Genomic DNA, 22,346 nt, shown 5'->3' on the forward strand with positions numbered 1-22,346 from the left:
CGACTCCAAGCCTCTGTGTCCTGATGTCAGATGTGAATTATAAATAATTATGTTGAAAAAGTTGTGGAAGAAGCATAAAGGGTATTAAGTTGGAGTATGCTAAAGTTTCCCTAAGGTAATTGTGTCCTCTTTGGCTCTCATTCTGGTCGCTGTGTTAAAAATGTATTAACAAACTCTTCTCTGTTTACTCAGGACTTGAGGTCACCCAAGTGTGGTTTCCAAGTTTCCAAGTTTATTATATAATTTGATTAATCGCCTATCACAATTTCTAGGCGATGTACAGTTTACATAAATAATCAAATATAGGGAACAGAACAGACAGACAATATTCAGATCAAATTAAAATGGTTCAGTAATTAAAGCTACAGCCTCAGCACCCTGAGGTTGTGGGTTCAAATCCAGGCTGCTCTTTGTGACCCTGGGCAAGTCACTTAATTCCCCCATTGCCCCAGGTACATTAGATAGATTGTGAACCCACCGGGACAGAAAGGGAAAAATGCTTGAGTACCTGAAAAAAAATTCATGCAAACCATTCTGAGCTCCCCTGAGAGAACGGTATAGAAAATGGAATACATAAATAAATAAACAAATGTATTCACTCACTCATTTGTACTACCTGAATAGCACCTATGAGGGGGATTCCAAATATGGGGGATAAGAGTGAGAGGATCATAGATAGAATATAATCTTTGATAGCTTGGTAGGTACAAATATGCAGACTGGGATGGCATACCTGGTTTGGTAGCCACCCAGGGCAGAACATCCTTCTGCCAGGCAGTGATGGGGGGGGGGGGGGGTGCATGGAGTGGCTGTGGTCTACATGCATGCAGTTGTCAAATTTGTTGGTCTTCTGCCCCAGAACAGGAAATTTATGTCAGAGGAGGCAACACAGCCATGCACATGTGGACTGGAGCCCTCTGATTGCTCTATGCACTCCTTCCCTACTGTCTGTACCCATGGCGAACCGCCCCCACCACCCCGCCCTTGGTACGATGGGTGACTCAAGTGGTCTGCATCTGAGATCTTTTGTGTTTGTATCTTAAAGCTCTGTGCGCATATGTTTATCTGATCTAAGTAGGGGCATTCCTGGGGGTGGGTTAGAGAGGAGTTAGCACTTGTGTACGTGTGCATAAATTAAGCTGAGACATGAATGGAAAGTATATGTATTACTATTCCCTTATATACTGTACATGCCTCAAAATGGGGAAAAACCCTTTAGCATATCTAGCCCTCAAAACTCAAATGACCTGGCATTTTTTATGCAGGCGTGGTGTTCTTGATTATAACAACTCTGCCATCCTGATACATGAGCCATTTGAAAATGTTTTCTTGTTCTCTGAAAAATTGCAGAAATCAAGATTACAGCAACTAGAATGTTCATCGGTCACAACACCAAAAAAAAAAAAAAAGTTCTCTCTTTAAACTTTTCTGGGTGGCCTCCCTTGATTCAGGGACTCCCAGCAGCTGCTGATTTTGTTGGTATCTCCAGCTGCTGCTGAACAGAAGTGATCTTGAATGATTTGTAAATTAAAATGTAGTTTTGCTCTCAGGTTTCTGACTGTGGTTTTAGTTTCTTGAGGGAAAAAAGAGGTCAGAAGTTAAGCGTGGGGTGTGCAGAGGCTGTACCAGGGAAGAAATTTAGGCTGAGTGTTGAGGCAGATAATATAAGCAAGGGGTTTCTACAGAGGAATCTGTGTACTGTGGGTCACTGTTTCTCAACCTTTCTGATGCCAGTGACCAGCTGCCTGCTTTCCTACATTGATGGGGACTGATATCTGAACTGTCATCTTGCTCTCTTTTTTTCATATCTTCCTAGTCCAGTGTCTTTCTCCCTCTTAGAAATAGAAAAATGAAGGCAGATAAATACCATATGGCCTTTCTAATCTGCCTAGTCATGCCAGTTACTATCCCTTCCTCTCCCTTAGAGATCAAATGTACTTATCCCAGGCTTTCTTGAAATTCATAATAGCCTTACTGGATCAGACCAATGGTCCATCAAGCCTAGTAGCCTGTTATCACGATGGCCAATCCAGGTCACTAATACCTGGCCAAAACTCAAGGAGCAGCAATATTCCATGCTACCGATCCAGGGCAAGCAGTGGCTTCCCCCATGTCTTTCTCAATAACAGATTATGGACTTTTCCTCCAGGAAATTGTCCAAACTATCCGCTCTTACCACAACCTCTGGCAATGCATTCCAGAGCTTAACTATTCTCTGAGTGAAAAAAATTTCCTCCTATTGGTTTTAAAAGTTTTTCCCTGTAACTTCGAGTGTCCCCTAGTTTTTGTAATTTTTGACAGAGTGAAAAATTGCCCCTTTTACTCCACCCAGGATTTTGTAGATGCATGGAACAGTCTCCCAAAGAGGTGGTGAAGACGGAGACTGTGCCTGAATTCAAGATGGCCTGGGATAGGCACATGGGATTTCTCAGAGAGAGAAAGAGATAATGGTTACTGTGGATGGGCAGACTAGATGGGCCATTTGGCCTTTATCTGCTGTCACGAAAGAAGTTATCCTGCTGTTGTATCGGGCGATGGTGCATCTGGAGTACTGCGTCCAATATTGGTCGCCGTACTTTAAGAAAGATATGGCGTTATTCGAGAGGGTTCAGAGGAGTCTGATAAAAGGTATGGAAAACCTTTCATACGCTGAGAGATTGGAAAAACTGGGAATCTTTTTCCTGGAGAAGAGGAGACTTAGAGGGGATATGATAGAGACTTACAAGATCATGAAGGGCATAGAGAGAGTAGAGAGGGACAGATTCTTCAAACTTTCAAAAAAATAAAAGAACAAGAGGGCATTCGGAAAAGTTGAAAGGGGACAGATTCAAAACAAATGCTAGGAAGTTCTTCTTTACCCAACGTGTGGTGGAGACCTGGAATGCGCTTCCAGAGAGCGTAATAGGGCAGAGTACGGTGCTGGGGTTCAAGAAAGGATTGGACAATTTCCTGCTGGAAAAGGGTATAGAAGGGTATAGATAGGGGATTACTGCACAGGTCCTGGACCTGTTGGGCCGCCGCATGTGCGGACTGCTGGGCACGATGGACCTCAGGTCTGACCCAGCAGAGGCACTGTTTATGTTCTTATGTAATCATATCTCCCCTCAGCCATCTCTTTTCCAAGCTGAAGAGCCCTAATCGTTTTAGTCTTTCCTCATACGAGAGGAATTCCATCCTCTTTATCATTTTGGTTGCTCTTCTTTGAACCTTTTCTACGCCATTATATCTTTCTTGAGATAAGGAGACCAGAATTGAATGCAATACACTCCTCCCTCCATATTCGCAGGGGTTAGGGGCAGAGCCGGCCTGCGAATATGGAAAATTAGCAAATAACTTTTGGGCCGATTCTGACCCACCCCCGCCTCCCTCCTGCGTCCTGGACATTACCTTCCTACACTCCTGCCCCATGTAGAGTCGTCATCAAAAATGTCTGGCATGAGTTCCCGTTGCAGTCTCGTGAGACCATGGGAACTCACAGCATCCATTTTTGATGACGGCTCTACGCAGGGCAGGAGTGTAGGAAGATCGCCCCTGCCCCACATCACCACTAGAACACCAGGTAATGTCCAGGACGTAGGAGGGAGGCGGGGGTGGGTCAGAATCAGCCCAAAAGTTATTTGCAGCCTCTTTTTACTGCTTCCTTGAGACACTTTACTTTTTGCAGCAATCCTCGGCGAACACAATATACAGGCACTTTATTACTTATCTTCATTTTTTATGGTATGTCCCAACCTTTTTGTCCGAAACACGGACCATGTCGGGTCCCTTGATTGGTAAAAGGGTTTTATTTTACTTATTTGCATTTTAATTTTGGTACAATAAATTTTTGCCTGCATCTTGTACACAGTCTGCAGTTTTGTTTGTTTATCCAGTAACTGTGATTCAGTTTATTCTTCCCAATGTGCATCACTTTGCATTTGTCCACATTAAATTTCATCTGCCATTTGGACACCCAGTCTTCCAATTTCCTAAGGCACGCCTGCAATTTTTCATAATCTGCATATGTTTTAACAACTTTGAACAGTTTAGTGTCATCTGCAAATTTAATCTCCTCACTCGTCGTTCCAATTTCCAGATCATTTATAAATAAGTTAAATAGCACCGGTCCAGTACAGACCCCTGTGGCACTCCACTATTTACTCTCCTCCATTCAGAGAGTGTTCATCTCCACCACCTCCACCAAAAGGCCATTCCACGCATTCACCACCCTTTCCATGAAAAAGTATTTTCTGAGGTTATGTTTGAATCAATTCCCTTTAACCTTCATCCTATGCTCTCTCATTTCAGATCTTCATTTCATGCACATTTATGCCATATGGGTATTTAAACATTTCTATCATATCTCCCCATTCCCACTTTTCCTCCACAGTATACATATTGAGATCTTTAAATCTCTCCCCATACGCTTTATGGCAAAGACTATCGACCATTATAGTAGCCATCTCCTGGACCATCCTGTTTATAGCCCTTTATACCTTTATTATACTTATTTATATAATTAGCCTTTATAAATATACATACTAAAACTTTTAGTTGCTATTTAAATGTATCATAATTTAAACTTCCTTTGTATATCTTACTTTATCCTATTATGTATGAACTGTGAAGTAGGGAGCTAATACCACCATATTAATTACCCCTCTGGATGATTCTTATTAGTCTGAGAAAAGGAAGATCTTCATTCCTTTCAGAACTTTTTGGATCCACCACTGAAAACATTCTTTTCCTGACACTTTTGTATTTGATATCTTTGATCAATGGTATTTCCAATAAGTATTCTTGACTTGAGCGAAGTGTGTGTGTGTTGTAGTCTGGTTGCTGTTCTGAAAGATGAATGATTTTGTGTGTCAACAACATGATTCTGAATTTCACTCTACTTTCAATAGGGAGCCAGTGTAATTCTTTCAGAATTGGAGTGGCACTTGCATGTTTTGATTTTCTGAGCAGAAATCTTGCTGCATAGCACAGAGCATTCAGTGCGCCGGCCTGTGCGGTTTTGTAAAAGGGGGAGGGGGTAATAAAGTGCTGATGTCCAAACAGCGTAAGTTAGAAGCTTACCACTATGCAAGTGGTACAGCTGGAGACGACATTGAGAAAACGTTGAGCCCAGCAAAAACACCTAAGAGGGCAGCGCTCCCAAAAAAAGGCAGCATGGCAGGCATCGCGACAACGAGTGGTGAGGACGAAGGTGCTGCAGAACTGACTTTACTGCCTGGTGCACTGCTGGAGATGATGCAGGAATTGAAAACAGAACTCCACTCGATGAGATCAGATCTTAAGCAGGCTGTAAATGAGATTAAAGTAGAGATGGCAGATCTGAAACATAAGAACAAAACAATTATAACATATACAGTACTTCCTGATATTTGCAGGGATTCCGTTCCAGGAACCCCCGCGAATCTTGAAAAACTGTGAATACGGTTTTTAATGGGGGAGACTGGAGAGGGCAGTGGGAGAGGCAGAGAGAGCAGCCGGAGCACCAGCGAGTGAAGGAAATCACTCGCTGTATGCTCCGACTGCCTCTTCCTGCACTAAAGTCGGGCCTTACCAATCAGGAGCATCCGGGCCTTAGGCCCCTTCACAATGCATCCCAAGATGCACTGGGGAGGGAAATGCCCTTACATGATGCAGGAAGCCGGTAGGAGCAGGTCCGTGTCCCTCCTGTTTTTCATCTTTGAGGTAAGTGGGGGAGGGAGTGCAGGGGGCGGTGGAGGAGGGGGGTTTACTTGCCAGCAGGAGAGAGTGGGCATCTCTCCCGCTGTGGGGGGGGGGGGGGTCGGGTGACTCGGGTTAGGTTTTAGTGCAGCGGGAGAGTGTAGGCATCTCTCCTGCTGCAGGGGGGTTGGGTCAGTCATGGTGTGTTTTGGTTTTTTTTACGGCGGCAGCATTGACAGCAGCATTTTTTTCTGCGCATGTGCCCATTGCTGATGGAAATTAGGAAATCTTCACTGCTGTCCATCGAACTTATTTACATGCATGATTTTTAAAGAATGTCTTGGTTTTTAGATTCGGTATTGGAACGGCTGCATTAGTGGATCGTCATTTTTAACACAGGATTTTGAGAATCTGGGCCTAAGTAAGCTCATTGTAGCAAACCTCATTGTCTTGAGATTTCTTTTGTTGATTTGCTTTATCTCATTTGTTTGAGGTGCTTAAGTACACACAGCACCCACAGAGTTGGTTCTTATGCTTTCAACAACACTATAGAAACAGTAGAATACTAGCTTAGTGTGTATTTTATGCCTAACTTTGGGTGTGAACATTTATGCCCTGTGGTATAGTAAGGTGGGGGCGGACCTCCCGGGCACCGTCTTGGTGGGGGCACTGGCAGCTCTCTGCCTCCCACACCATGCTCACACCCTCCCCCTTTCCGCTGTACCTCTTTAAATCTTTGCCAGTGTGAGCAACTGCTTGGGTCTGCTGCTCGCATTGGCGTTGGCTTTCCCTTTTATGTCACTTTCTGGATCCACAACCAGGAAGTGATTTCAGAGGGGAGCCAGGCTGGAGAAGCTGCTTGCGCTGACAAAGTTTCAAAGAGGTATGGGGGGGGGGGGGGAAGGGAGGGTGCAAGTGTGACATGGGGGCACAGAGGAGGGTGCGGAGGGGGCACCATCATTGTTTATACCTGCCAAAGGCTGGTGTAAATGCGGGTGCCCAAATAATGGCAGTTAGATGCACAAATGCAAGTACTCCATAATACCATACCTAATTTTGGGGCATGCCCCTGACCTACCCATGCCCCTTCTATGGCCACACCTCTTTTGGATTTGTGTGCTATGAAATTTAGGTGTGTATGTTATAGAACAGGGCATAGGGCAAATCACATATAACTCCTAATTACTGCCAATTAAGGCCCTGATTCACTAAAGTCAGCGATCGTCGCTGCTAACTGACCCGATTCACAAAACGGCCCACCGAATGTTTTCCCCCTCGATCGCCCATTTCCCAATCCGGCCATGCAAATTTGTAAAATCCCGTGCAAAATAGCCAAGCAATTGATTCACTAACATCTGCTCGGCTGTTTTGCATCGGTAACTGTGTTAGTGGACAAAATTGTACATGTAGAATACTGGCAGTGATGCATTTCACTTAATGCGAATTAGTGCCCAATTTACCAACGAACAACCAATAATTTGTGCTAAATGGAGTGAGCTGGTATAATTGCGCTTAGTTGCTATTCTATAAACCTAGTGTTCATAATCTATAACAGTGGTTCCCAACCCTGTCCTGGAGGACCACCAGGCCAGTCGGGTTTTTGGGATAGCCCTGATGAACATATGCGTATGTGAGTTTTAGGGTAGGAGCACTATCAGGTCCTGGACCTGAGGGGCCGCCGCATGAGCGGACTGCCGGGCACGATGGACCTCCGGTCTGACCCGACAGAGGCAATTCTTATGTTCTTATGAGAGAGATTTGCATATAATGGAGGTGACAGGCATGCAAATCTGCACCATGCATATTCATTAGAGCTATCCCAAAAACCCGATTGACCTAGTGGTCCTCCAGGACAGGGTTGGGAACCACCGATCTATAACACCATGTGGGACTGGCAGGATGGATCAGGGGCATGCCAAATATTTATGCACCAAACATCTAGAATCATGTCAGTTACATGCACAACCGTAACACTAAAATGGTGTAAATAGTTACACCTAAATGTTGGTGTGTAAATGCCGACTTACATTGGTATTTTATAATGCTAATTATACATATAATTGCCAATATACTGTAGAATTTGCACTTAGCATTCTAGCGCCTAGCCTTACTAGACCTGTACAGAATTTACCTCTGCATATTTTAAATGCCATCCACTTGGAACATTCCAGTAAAAGTGAAATGTAAATGTGGTTCCCAATAGGCAGATTCTTCAGCCGATTGGGAACCACAAGAACAAGGGGACACTCAGAGAAATTGAAAGGGGGAAGGTTTAGAACCAATGCTAGGAAATTCTTTTTCACTCAGAGGGTGGTGGGCACCTGGAATGCGCTTCCGGAGGTTGTGATAGGACAAAGTACATTACGGGGTTTCAAAGAAGGATTGGATAAATTCCTGAAGGATGCGGGGATTGAGGGATATAGGTAGAGGTAGAGATAGGATTATGGAACAGTATAGATAGAAGGATAAAGGGGATTGAAAGGTTTTAGACAAAGGATCACCTTACAGATCATGGACCTGATGAGCCGCCGCGGAAGCGGACTGCTGGGCGCGATGGACCTCTGGTCTGACTCAGCGGAGGCAACTTCTTATGTTCTTATTATGAAATATGTAAATAAATGGGTTGGCGTCCTTGAGGACAAGCTTGGGAACCATTGCTCTAGAGAAAATATCAAAACTGATGGATTATGGTTGGATGTTTATATGCAGTGTAGGATGATATGAATTTGGGCTACTTCCTTGCTACCCTTCCCAGGTGGTGATCTTCACCCATTCCTAAAAACTGCAAGCTGGAAGAACAAGGGACCAATATGTTCCCCAGTGAGTTACAATCATGGCACAACTCAAAATGTAGCTAAAAGTTGCTCTGTATGATGACCCAAATGCCCCAAACCTTACACTGTTTAGAACTGTTGTATTTATTTGATATGGATGTAGCCACCTTGAAGTAAAAACATAAATTTCATGCAGCTGTAACATATTGTCAGATAGCATTACAAGGCTACTTGTTTTTAAATATGATAACTCAGACCTTTTGTTCCCTCTTGGTTAGCAGGAAAGTACATGGAGTCAGAAGTCAAAGCTCTTCATCTTCTGAAAAAAAAACAACCCAACCCTGTTGTGCATTTCCTTCAAGGCCTGAGTTACTTCATTTTTTAAAATGGCATTTTAAAACAAGATAATAAAATACAAGATACTAACAACTCAGAAAAACCTGGATCAGCTACAAAGGTCAGTCCTTGAAACTTGAATTTGCATAGTTTTGCTGGAAAAGCCCAGCTGCAAATAGATATCAATACATTTTCACATTCCCATATTAATACTAATATTACTATTATTTAATATTTCTATAGTGCTGATAGGCATACACTGCACTGTACAGCAACATTTTTAAGAGACTGTTCCTGCTCAGTAGAGCTTACAATCTAAATGAACAGACAACAGGACAAGTGGCTCTATGGGAAGCAGTTATTAAGCTGTGTAATTTGTCCCTTAATGTGTGTTAAAGGGCTTTAATGCAAGTTGTGGAACTCTAATGCAGTTATTTAGGTTACTCCACAGTACATAGTAATGAGATGCATGCAAAACACCTCATTACTATGTAAGTTCTATAATATAGTTTGCAGGCCATCTTATAGCTGGAAAAATAACCCTAGCAAAATAACCCTAGCACCCTAAGGGCTGCTAATGACTTCTATGAGGTGTCCTTCCACCACCTCCAACCATCCCTTCCTGAAGCTTCATCCCAAATATGCTCCTGCAGCCTGAACCACCCCATCATGAATCACTCATGTGAAGTCCCCTCTGGAAGTCCCCCTCAAATATAGAACACTCTTGCTAGGTGCCCTCCCCTTCCCAATCTCCCAAAGGCCCACTGGGATGGTGCGCAGTCTAGTATTTCCATTGTAGAACTACCTTACTGATTAAATAAAATATTACTTAATCAAAGCCCCCTGAACAGTATTTCCCCTCTCTTCCCTTCCCCTCCATCCGTGTTTAACATTTCTCCTCTCTCTTCATTCATGTGCATTTTCCCTACTCTCTTCCCTTCCCTCTCTGAACCACCCCCCTCCTTGCTGGTCCAGCATCACACCGCCCCTCTCTATCTACCCATCTCCCTCCCACCCCAAAGTTCAGCACTTCCCCTCAAGCCTCCCTCCTTCTTGCTGCTGCTGTCTACCACTGCTGTGCCTTTGAGACCAGGCCTCTGACAGCAACAGGAAAAGACTGGGCCCCCAGCACTAGTGGTAATTTTCAGCACTGAGGAGCCTTCCAGCTTCCATGCTTTTAAAAGCCCTCCTAGGCCTGCCCTCTCCAACACATTTTGTATGCATCAGAGAGGGCAACCTAAAAAGCCCTCATGAGTCCCTACTAATATTGCAATGAAATCAAACATTATATTACAACTTGACTTCTCTTCAGTAGCGTACCAAGGGGGGGGGCGGGGGCGGTCCACCACGGGTGCAAGCTCCCGGCCTTGGTGTTCAGTTCCCCCCCCGACGACCGGATTTCCCCCCCGCACCATTTGCGGTGGAGAAGCAGCCTGCAACGGGGTCGCAATGCCAGTGATCCCTGCATTGCTTCGACGCTGCTTCCTCCGCTGCGCCCCCCCTGACCTCCCCGCACCACCTACGAAGCAGCCCGCAGCAGGATCGCAATGCCAGCGATCCCTGCGCTGCTTCGACACTGCTTCCTCCGCTGCGGTCATATTATATAGTACACATTGGCTTTTACTGAGCACTATTATTTATAAGATTTATGATATAGATTTTTATAATTTAAATTAGCAAATTCTCTTTTTTGTAGTTGAAATAAAAACTGCCAAATACGTATAAGCCTGGAACTTCAGCTTTTGCCGTTGTTCTGTTAACTTTCATGGTCACACTGAGGATGCACTTTTCACATTATAGTTACACTAATAGGTTAAAAATATGGGTATAATTTATAATAAACAGTATTTCCAACTTGTCCTGACTATTCTAACGGGGCAAAAATATACATTTCGAAAGTAACTGAGTATCCGGCAGGCGGGTAAGTAGCTGAGTATGGATGGGGGCAAGCATGCTGGAGGGGAGGGAGGGGCATCTCGGCCTTCCACCCAGGCTGAAGTTATTTTACTGCCTAGGAAAATCTTAAAGGGGCCAGTGATCTCTAAACATGCAGGTCCAAGAGTAACCTCCCTCTCATGCGGCCACCTTTCCGAATCATGTCCCTCCCCCATAGTGTCCCCCAAGTGCTGAAACCACCACCAAGAAGTTACCTGCCTCATAAGCCCCTTAATGTTGAATCCTGCCAAGCTCCCCCCCTCCGATGGTGTTATGTATCCTAGGCTGGTTTTAATCAAGATATGATATAGATTCAACTTCCAGTTTACTGAACTTGCCAACTCTGAAAATAGGGTTTAAAACAATGTTCCCTCTAAGGAGTGCCCAGGTGTGTGCAATTTTCATTTGTGTGTGAGCAAGTTCTAAAATCCAACAATTTTTGATCCTAGTATTAGCAATGCATTTCTGTACATAGCACCAAAAAAAGTATGACACATATAGTAATTTATTAAGTTTAATTTATATCAGGCCGGGACAGTATTTTTGTGAGTGACCATGTAACAACCACATAAAATGTATGAACGATTGCTCAAGAGCTCTGCTTACAGGGAATATAGGTTTAATGCAGTGGTGATTTAGGCCTTTTACACAGCCACGGTGGAGATTTCTACCATGGCCCAGAGCACTAAGGGCTCCTTTTACAACGGTGCGCTAGCATTTTCAGCGCATGCACCGGATTAGCGTGCACTAGCCAAAAAACTACCGCCTGTTCAAGAGGAGGCGGTAGCGGCTAGCGTGCGCTATTCAGCGCATTAAGGCCCTAACGCACCTTTGTAAAAGGAGCCCTAAATGCTCTGATGCTGCTTTGATGCTCATAGTGTCAGAGTATTTAGTGCTCCAAGCCGTAGTAGAAACCTCTACTGTGGCTTAGTAAAAGAGGGCCTTAGTTAATTAGTAATACTAAATAGAAGAAGTTAAGTTATTTGGGTAAAGCAGGTAGCTTAGCAGGATTTAAAAAAGGTTTTGATAATTTCCTAAAAAAAAGTCTATAAGCTATTATCAAAATGGACTTGGGAAAATCAACTGATTATTTCTAGGATAAGCAACATAAAATCTGTTTTATTCTTTTGGGATTTTGCCAGGTATTTGTTACCTGAATTGGTCACTGTTGGAAACAGGACAATGGGCTTGATGAACCTTTGATCTGGCCCAGTATGGCAATTCGTATATTCTTATGTGGGAGCAATTGTGAACCCCCTAATGGTGGAATGGTGCAATTACCTTTAAATATAAATTGATGGAAATATCACAGTATCTAGTAGGGTCCCCAAATAACTCTTCACAACCAAGGGTTTCAACAAGAAAAAGAATAGTATAATTTATTAAATAGAGATAGAAGAGCAGTGTTAGGTAAGCTCTTCAAATAGGTACCAATTTGTATGGCTAGATAGTATTTAGCAGGTGGTAAATTTACAAAGGTAACAGGATGCTAAAGTTACCACTTAAAGTTGGTAGAAGGTCAAGTTAAATGCCATAAAGTGAAAACCATTTAACACGTTTACATACAAACTTAATTATTGCTTCATTCCCCTCAGTAATTCACCTACTGGAGCTCAATTCTGCGACTAACAACCTTTAAAGAACATGACATCAGATAAGTACAAAACTATTCCTCCCCACTTAAATAATTTAATTTCATGCCACTAAGAGTTTAGTTCTTTGTTCTCAAATTCTTTGCTGTTTTTCCTTCCAGGTTTCAACAGATTCATATTTAACCAGCATTCCTTCAGGTAAGTATACTACAAAATACATTTACCAATAACTCAGATGCTTAGATCTGAGGTGTGTTTTGTTGGAATAAATATGGCCTATTTCAACACATTTAGTACACAGTGTTACCAGTCTAAGAAAGTCTCTGGAAATGTTGCAGCCATGATTCTTTGGGGCCACGTCTCTGCAGGCAGTTGGGATCAGCTCGCCGACTCAAGACCTCCAGGGTACCTACTGACGTAACTTAAACAAATCAATAGAGCAAAACCCTAACTACCAGGCCTCAGTCAGTGAAAATTTTTCTAGCAAAGGGATCATGTATACTAACTAAATACTAAAGATAAGAAAATATGCAAGGGTGTCTGTGTGTTCTATTTATACCTCACCAAGAGCAGCGACTTCTGAGCTCTTTTCATTCCAGATTTTCCCACCTGTCTTGTGCTAACAACAATTACTGACTGACTGACACTAAACCCCAGAGGCAGGTTTTCAATTAAAGTTCTGGGAAGCAGACTTTTGAAATAAAGTTCTTAGAGGCAGACTTTAAGCAAAACTTCTCAAAGGCAGGCTTTCGCATAAAAGTTCTTTGAAGGCAGGCTATTAAATAAAAGATCTTAGGAGAATGGGGTGCAGCTGCTTGGGAACTTACCTGCGCTTTCTCTTTCTATCAGAGGGGCGTTAAACAACCTGGGCCAATCAGAACCCCAGGATGCACCAAGGAGGGAAAGGCCCATTTTGGAAGAGGTGGGCCAGTTGGCTGTAGGGAGGAGACATCCCTCTGGTCAGCCATCTCATTAAAGGTACAGGGGTCGGAGGCGTGAGGGGGGGTTTGTGATGCAGCAGGAGAGAATGGGCATCTCTCCTGCTGCTGGGGGCTCGCTCCTGCTGCTGGGGGGGGGGGGGGGGGTTGAAGGAAAAATACTACTCTGAGGAAAAATACTACTCTAGTAGGAAGAAAAGAGACAAAGATGCTTGGTAGGGAATTGGGCACAGTGGAGACAAGAGAGGAATACTGCTGCAGGGTGAAAAAAGGGACAGGGATTATATGCTGAAAACAGAAACAAAAAGGACAGATCCCAAACTCATAGGGAAATTCTATAAACGGTGCCTAGGCTAGGCACCCTAATCTGGGGCGCCTAACAGAATTCTGTGCAAAACTTAATTGTTTTTAAATTGGTGTGGTAATTAGGGGCAAAGAATAGGCATGGTTGACTCAGGAGTTGCTAGGCGCTGGTAAACCTGGCTTAACGTAACGATCCCTACCACTAGGATGCCTAAGCCTGCTTATGTGCTGCTAGGTGTAATTCTATAAATGGTGTCATGTGGTTGATTGACAACCACACCAACCAGTGCCTACAGGTTGGGCACTGCTTATAGAATCAGGCCAAAAATGTTCTGAAAAGAACAAAATAGTGAGAGAATACTGTAGGCAAGAAGCACTAGAAGAGCCAAAGTAGTAAAAGTTTACTGAATCTAACAGGAGAAAAATAAGCCAGTCATCCAACTATGGCTCTATTGCACAATCACACTCTGATTAGACTAAGTTTTGGTGATAATGCCTGTGTCAGGCCTCTGTGTGTTGTATAATTCAATTAATGGTGTCACTCAGATAATCTAGAGGGGTGTTTGCAAAAGGATGTCTTAAGTCTGAGTTTGGAAGTTTTGGGAAAGATGTCCAGAAATCCAGTAGAGTAAATGTTCATTTTCAAAACATTTTTTAAATGACCTATCTAGATGTTTTCGCCCTTAGTACGTCTGTCTTTTTTGGCCGTTTTCAAATACAAATCGTCCAAATGAAAAATGCGCAAAAACAAGCTATTGGGATCTCCAAGCAGCCAGCATTTTTGGCAAACTGGCTACAAAGAGCTGAGCACAACAGAGGGGCACTCTAGGGAATATTGCAATTAACGTCGCATTAAAAAGTCCCAGGTACCAACTTTCTTCAAACGCACTTTCTTATAAACTTTTAGAAAGTCAATCAAAACTTATCTCTTTGATAAGTTTCTCTGACCTCACTTCTGCCTTGAAGTATTTCTAAAACACTTCCAGACAAATTTGATTAACCTTAACATGCTAATGTAATTTCAAAAGTTTTTTTCTGTAATATCGCTGTCTATATACAGTCTCTTCCTCTGTAAACCGCTCTGAACTGTTTGTGGTATTGCAGTATATAAAAATAAAGTTATTATTATTATTATAACCTACTTATATTATATGGTGAGCGCTCTAAAATCTACCTCAAACTTAACGTAAGAACATAAGAATAGACTTATTGGGTCAGACCAATGGTCCATCAAGCCCAGTAACACATTCTCAAGATGGCCAATCCAGGTCACTAGTACCTGGCCAAAACCCAATGTAGTAGCAATATTCCATGCTACCGATCCAGAGCAAGCAGTGTCTTTCTCAATAACAGACTATGGACTTTTCCTCCAGGAAATTGTCCAAAACTTTTCTTAAAACCAGCTATGTTATCCGCTCTTGCCACAACCTCTGGCAATGCGTTCCAGAGCTTAACTATTCTCTGAGTAAAAATAAATTTCCTCCTATTGGTTTTAAAAGTAACTTTGAATGTCCCTAGTCTTTATAAATTTTGATGGAGTGAAAAATCAATCCACTTGTACCACGGATTTTGAAGACTTCAATCATATCTCCCTTCAGCCATCTGTTTTCCAAGCTGAAGAGCCCTAACCGTTTTAGTCTTTCCTCATACAAGAGGAGTTCTATCCCCTTTATTATCTTAGTTGCTCTTCTTTGAACCTTTTCTAGCGTCACTATATCTTTCTTGAGATAAGACCAGAATTGAACGCAATATTCCAGATGAGGTCGCACCATGGAGTGATACAGGGGTATTATAACATTCTTAGTCTTGTTAATCATCTTTATGTAGGTACAGTAGATTTTGGAAGGCTCACCATATAATATAATGCGGTTATACTGACCTGTACCTGAGACTTTTTATGACATTGTGCTATGCTGTGCTCAGATGCCCATATGGATACTTGAAGCTGTAATACAGACTGGAATGTACTGTTTATTTTCACATTTTTGGGTGATGGGATCAGTGATCACTGGGGAAGTAAAGGGGGGGGGGGGGGTCATGCCTTAATCTCCCTAGTTGTCATCTGGTCAATTTGGGTATCTTTTTGACCCTTATTCATTTTTAAAACAGGTCTAGCCCCAAACATCTAAATGGTGCCCTGGATATTTTGTTAAAAGTTTGATTATCCCTGTGGAATGTCCAAACAGCCATGTACTCAAAGACTTCATTATTTCTTTTTCGCTGTATGTCCAGCTCTTCTTTATTGTAAACCGCCTTGAACTACCTTGGCTTTGGCGGTATATAAACAATAAATTATTAAGCTCTCCCAAAACACACTTCTAACGAGCCCCCTTAAGATTTATATGCACTGGAGACAGAACATCCAGAAAGATGTCTAGAAAGTCAATTTTGAAAATGGTCATGTTGACGTTTTGACTAGTAAGATGTCCAAGTGCCAGTTTATGCTGTCTTATGGACGGACAGGTGATGAAGCAACTAAGTAGTAGATTTAAAACAAGCCAGAGAAAATATATCTTCACATAACATGTAATTAAACTATTGAATTCGTTGCCGGAGAATGTGGTGAAATCGGTTAGCTTAGCAGGGTTTAAAAAAGTTGGGGCAGTCACCATCCAGGGCTACACGCTAATACAGAACGAAAAAAGTGGAAAAATCGCTGGACTAAGTGTATAGCCCTCGATGGAGACTGCCCCAACTTTGTTGGCTGGGCTGAGAACTTTTCAGCGGCCCCCTCGTACTTTGGCTCTCCTGATGCCCAATGCCACCGAAGCCGAATCATCTGAAGGAAAAGTACATCTTTTTTTTTTTTTTTTTTTGGTTGGTTTGTTTTGCCCAGGGGAGCGTGTTAGCTTTGCTCCGGCACTTCAGCACAGCAGAAACAGCTCACCGGAATTTGAGAGTATCCTGTTCTTCCTGCTATCGAGGAAAAGTCCCTACGCCATTGGTCTATTATGCCTTACTTCCTACCAACGAACCGCGCACTCTCTCAGCTATTCGCCACAGCTCCCACGCTTCCTGGCCTAACCCCGCCCCCATTCCCTTCCCGGCATTCATTTGCCGTGTCAGTGTTGTCTCTGAAGTCTGCTTCCTCGCAATTGACTCGTCTAGTAACCAATCCGTCGTCGGCTCCCGTGCCGCGCCCGCCAATGAGTCGGGGCCTGCGGGGCGGGCTCCTCCCGGTAGTGTTTGTGGAGCGGCGGATGCAGTGTGAGCGGGGCTGGGCTCTTTCGTGGCCGTAGCATGGGAACAGTGTGGAAGTTTGGCAGACTTTAAGACCCCCCCTCCCCCCAAACTAAACATGGACCAGCCGGCGCCTAAGAGGTAACGGCGCGGCGGCTGCGGCTTGGGTTCCCGGCACAGGGAGCCGCGTTTTCCGCTTTGCTTTTCGGGGTAGAGGTGGTGAATGTTTTGGCTGTTCCTCTGTTGTCACCTCCCTCTGTGCTGACAGTTTCCAGGCAAGGTTGTTGCTTCTTGTGCGGAAATCTGTCAGCCTCCTTCCCTTCCACCAGGCATTGCAATAATAATACTTAATAAAAATTTATAGCAGGTATTAAATGCTATTACTAAGTACCTGGGGCAAGAAGAGAGTAAGTGACTTGCTCAGAGTCACAAGGAGTGTCACTTGCAGAAAGAGGGCTTGAACCTTATCTTCACTGCTTCTCAGCTGACAGTTCTAACCACCAGGCTACCACTTCATTGATTGCTGCTCAAAGCTTGTCTCCCCCTCACTCCCCAATAAAAGAGCGGCCATCATTGAATACCCAGGGCCCAGATTAATCTGAACAGGGATATCAGTGATAACAATAAAGGATTACATTTATTTATGAAAAGGGTATTTCACATAAACATTTAGGGGATGATTCTATAAAGGGTGCTTAAAGTTAGGCACCTAACTTACCCCCCACCCCCGCCTTCTTTTACTAAGCCACGGTAGAGGTTTTTACCTTGGCCTGGGGCAGTAAATGCTCCAATGCTGCTTTGATACTCATAGAATTCCTATGAGTGTCAGAGCACTTAGCGCTCTGGGCTGTGGTAGAAACCACTACAGCGGCTTAGTAAAAAAGAGGGGGGGAGGGTTGTTATTGGTAAAATACCCTTAGTAGCCTCAGTAATTTGGAAAAATTTAATTGGGCAATAGGTGCTTATTGCATGGTGCTTAGCAGCATCTAACGTCTAAGTGGGTGTTTCTATGGGCGGAGTGTGACAGGCGCCACTAAGCACGATTCTCTAAAACTTTAGGTGCCTGAAATGTAGGCGAGGGTTTTAAAGGCCTACATTTCAGACACCTAAGTTTTTGCCTAGACACTGCTAGCTGCGCTTCTGTAACGGCGCCTATGATTGACATGGCCTGCGCCATTTTTCTCGATGTCAGACGATTTAGGTGTCTTTTATAGAATCAGCTCAGCCCCTTACTGTATATATTTCATTTATATATAAAAAATTTTAAATCATTTTGATCTTATGCAATTGCAATCAAATATATAAAAATAATAAATTTAAGAAACTTCTAGGTAAGAAATAGATGGTTTGCTCAAGTTCTACTTAAAAGCTTTTGCAACCAAACACCATTTATATGATTTGTATAATTTTTTTTTAAAAAATAGGAGCAAATATCAAACACATTGAATCAAGCACAACATAATATTTATTTCTGTGCCAAAATAAATTGAAATATTGTATAATTTTACAGAATAGTTGATTTTTTATTTTGTGGTATGTTATGATCAAAACTTACTAATAATTCTTTTAAGGGAAACTCTTTTAAGGAAGTTTTTCATGCGATTCATTTCAAAGTCTGGATGTCTGAGAATGATTTTCAGTTTCATTCATCCCAATAAATGCACACAGTTCCATCTTAACACAAATATACATATAATGATAGAGACTGAGACATGTTGTGACAGGTGTACATATGGAAGGGGGGTGGGGGGGTGGTAGTTTGCAAGTGTAAGTAATCCTGGAATACATGGAACAAACACTTATCTTGTAAACATTTCAGTGTGTCACTCTGACATAGGCAATGTTTCATTTAATGCATCCAGGGAGGTTAGGATCCTGAAAAATATGAGCCAGGAAAATAAAAATCTCCTCTTGGCGAGAGACCACCGTATACCCTGTTGATTCCATTCCTGGGCTTTTCCACGAACCTCGTACATGTTCTTAGTCTTTTTAACGACCAGTAGACATACCCCTGAGGTAGGCCTCCACCTGGGGTCCAAAACACGGACCGTGTCGGGTCATTAGCTGGATCCTTCCACTATAAGGACATTACGTTCATAGAACTTTTATATATGTGTTTTTATTCATGTGCTTCTGTATTTATTTTGAATTTAAAGAAATAAAAGATTGTTTGTGCCAAGGTTGACATGTTCTATCCCACTCCTCACATATATCACAACTGTACATCCTCCAATTTCTTTCTTTCTTGCACCATTTGAAAGAACAGTTCTTTATCTACAAAACTCACCCAGCCACACTTTTGACCTGCTTGACCTAATAGCTTAAAATAGGCCTGAAAGTACACCAAGGTTTCAACCTGTGTTTAATGTTAAAATATGTTGGAGATGTACTTGAATAATGAGAGAAACTTTGAATTGGAAATTTGTGGCTTTCTAATAACTGTATTTTTTAAGATGAAAAATTAAATGATCAAAGAACAGTAGGTGAGGAAAGAGTAATAGTTTCAAAGACAAATCGTGCTTCACAATCACTTCAAAAGCTGCTCATCATGCAGCTAGCCTAAGTACAATGCCTTGAATTTGTCGTGAATAGCTGTATTGCCTTCTTGTTGAGGTTGTCATTAGAGCTTCATGAACCATATGTTCCTCTGAAACCCACACAGTATCTTTTTTAGTGGGCCAATGAAAGGTTCGAGCAGGGCCTTGTGGATGTAAATTTTGAATCATAACTTGTAAACCAAACTACATTGATATCTAATAAGTTGTCCAGTTAGGTTTTGGGTCATGGGCTACTAGGTCACTAAATTTGATTAAAATTGGAGATGTGCAGGTAAAAGCCTTTATTGAACTTGCAATGAATCGCCAACAAAAATGTCCATTTTGATGGACCATTTACAAGAGTATGTGAAATCAGATGATGTTATAACCTGAGTTAGCAATAGCATGGAAAGCCCAACAAGCTTAACTGCACTATATAATTTTGTACCTGTAGCTCATTTGCGTATTACACAATAGGATGCCAAAGATGCCCTTTTTTACCACTGCATGTATATGCATGTGATTAATGCATTCATTTGAGACCTAACTTCTGGCCAAAGCAAGGCTGGGTCAAATATAAAACAGAATGGCTTTTGTAGCAAAAAAGACGCTCTTTCAAGTGATATAAAAAATAAAAAAAAAACGGATGCTATACAGTTGAGATATTTGCAACCAAAACCAGCCAAAAATTGTATAAAGCACTAATATAATTTCTTTGTGTAATTATATCTTTGCTTCCATTTGGCTGCAAAGCCTCTTAATGCAAATTCTATGTGCATGTCATGTGCAGCAGAGTAAGTGACTGCTAGTGACAAATTTAATGTAAGTTACTGTATAAAAATGAGGCAAAATAAATAGTGTAAACAAATGACTACTGGAGCCATATATAGAGTTGATCTTATAACATCTTATAGAACCCAAGCTTGACTGCTAAAATATGTGCAATTGTGGATTCGTAACTCAAATCATATAGATACTTAAAAACTTAAGAATCCAAAATTGATTAATAACACAGAGAAGCTCCAAAGTGAAAGCATTTAAATTGTACACCTTCTGTTTTCAAAACCTAACAAGGATACTAGCCGATGCTATTTAGTCTTCACAAGTATCACTATTTTCAAACGAGTAAGGAAACCAGCCAATGCTAATAGGACTTAAAAAATATTGAGGCACTATATTTAAATAATCAACTTACTGCAAAAGTGAAAATATGGTCTGGATACTGTATGAAAGCATCTGGTTGGGATAAATAGGTGACTTACTTTTAGTTGGTGCCTGTGTTTGCTGCTAAGAGAGGGCGCTGAGCTAATGGCACAGATTTTAAACAGAATGTAAGCTAAGTGAGATGCCGTGAAATTCGACTGTGAGAACTTTATTCCTGTGAATAGGCATCATGCAGTGTATCAACAAGGGAGGTCAACCCACCTGTTTAATGCAGAATATGCCAAGGTGATCTGTGATAAAAATAATAAAATTAAAGATGAAAAAATGTTATGTGTTATGTTTGGTGAAAGTGTGATGTGTTATGTTTATTGACATAAACCCTGAATTCGACTATTCGATGGGACACAAAGATATATGGGACCGTGTGATGTATAAAATGCCTGTTTCTACATGTATTTTATTTTTCATTAAACTAAACTAAACTAAACCTTAGGTTTGTATACCGCATCTTCTCCGCAATCGTAGAGCTCGGCACGGTTTACAGGGCTAAGATAGAAAGGAACGCCAAAGGAGAGTTATAGGATTAAGTATAAAGAAGATATAGAAGGTTTTAGGGTGCCAGAGAGGGGGGAAGTGATACATTTTTGAGAAAAGCCAAGTTTTCAGATGTTTACGGAAGAGTTGGAGGGAGTTCGAATTTCAGAGTGGTTGTTCCAGAGCTTAGTGATTCTAAAGAGGAGGGATGTCCCTAGTTTTCCAGCATGGGATATACCTTTTATAGAAGGGAAGGATAGCTTTAATTTTTGGGAGGATCTGGTGGAATTGGATTAGAGGAATTCCAAGATAGTGGAATAATGGGAGGAAGAATGCCGTGTAGAATCTTGAAAGGCAAGATGCCAAGACTTTATTTTGAACAATAAACAGTTTGTATCCAAAGAAAATGCTTCACTTTGTGTTTGAGACCTGGACCCAACAAGATCCGTGTTTCAAAAAACACTCCTTCCTCAGGGGTCCTATTGGAAAATATGGTAAGATGAACTAAACATATGTATGTTTTGAGTACTATCAAGAGTGAATAATAATTAATGTGGAAAGAAAGTTCCAATATGTGATGTTGAGTGATGTGTTATCACAAGGTGATAATTTGTGTATAAAATGCTAGACCAACTTGGTGAAAGCATAGTGTTATCACGAGGTGATGATATGTTCAGTGAAACGGTTTCATATCTCAAGTGGTGCATTATCATGAGGTAGCCTGTGATTTAAAATGTGAATCGTGGAATATAAGAGAAATCCATGAATGTGAGATTGTGCAGGAAACGTCTCCTTTAGTGATGTAAAGAGAGTATAGAAAGGATGAAAAGAAAAATGAATGGTGTTTGTGAGGAGACACTACCTACATTGTGTCACAAACTCAATTTTGGAGAACCATATGAAATACAACTGGATTGACGTGGCTTCTAAAAAACCTCTATCAAAAAATAATAATAAAAATTAAAAAAACAAATAAAACACAAAGCTAAAGGTTCTGTATGGCATAAATCAGAATTCAAACCAACTGTGTCTTTGAGGTGTCAGTAAACATAGAAACATAGAATATAACGGCAGAAAAGGGCTATAGCCCATCAAGTCTGCCCACTCCGATGACCCACCCCCCTGACTTTACTCCCTTAGAGATCCCACGTGAATGTCCCATTTTCTCTTAAAATCTGACACGCTGCTGGCCTCAATCACCTGCAGAGGTAGACTGTTCCAATGATCGACCACCCTTTCTGTGAAGAAGTATTTCCTGGAATCACCTCGAAATTTCCCTCCCCTGATTTTCAGCGGATGCCCTCTGGTGGTCGAAGGACCTATAGGACAGAAGATATCATCTTCCACCTCGATACGGCCCGTGACATATTTGAACGTCTCAATCATGTCCCCCCTCTC

The 22,346-nt window shown here is 42.0% G+C and overlaps 1 protein-coding gene across 3 annotated transcripts in view; it reads left to right on the plus strand.

Annotated features, from left to right (window-relative positions):
* The first annotated feature begins 13,251 nt into the window (after positions 1-13,251).
* Positions 13,252-22,346, plus strand: part of STK3 (serine/threonine kinase 3) — a 331,931-nt gene continuing 322,836 nt past the window's right edge. For 2 of the 3 annotated variants that reach the window (XM_033934585.1, XM_033934586.1), the window contains exon 1: positions 16,603-16,854. In XM_033934585.1, the coding sequence (XP_033790476.1) occupies positions 16,832-16,854 (23 nt within the window). In that variant the 5' untranslated portion in view covers positions 16,603-16,831. Of the gene's footprint in view, positions 13,271-16,602; positions 16,855-22,346 lie in introns of those variants that run through there. The other variant, XM_033934587.1, reaches the window with a different exon arrangement.

The sequence above is a fragment of the Geotrypetes seraphini genome, chromosome 2, assembly GCF_902459505.1.
Source record: "Geotrypetes seraphini chromosome 2, aGeoSer1.1, whole genome shotgun sequence".
NCBI lineage: Eukaryota > Metazoa > Chordata > Amphibia > Gymnophiona > Dermophiidae > Geotrypetes > Geotrypetes seraphini.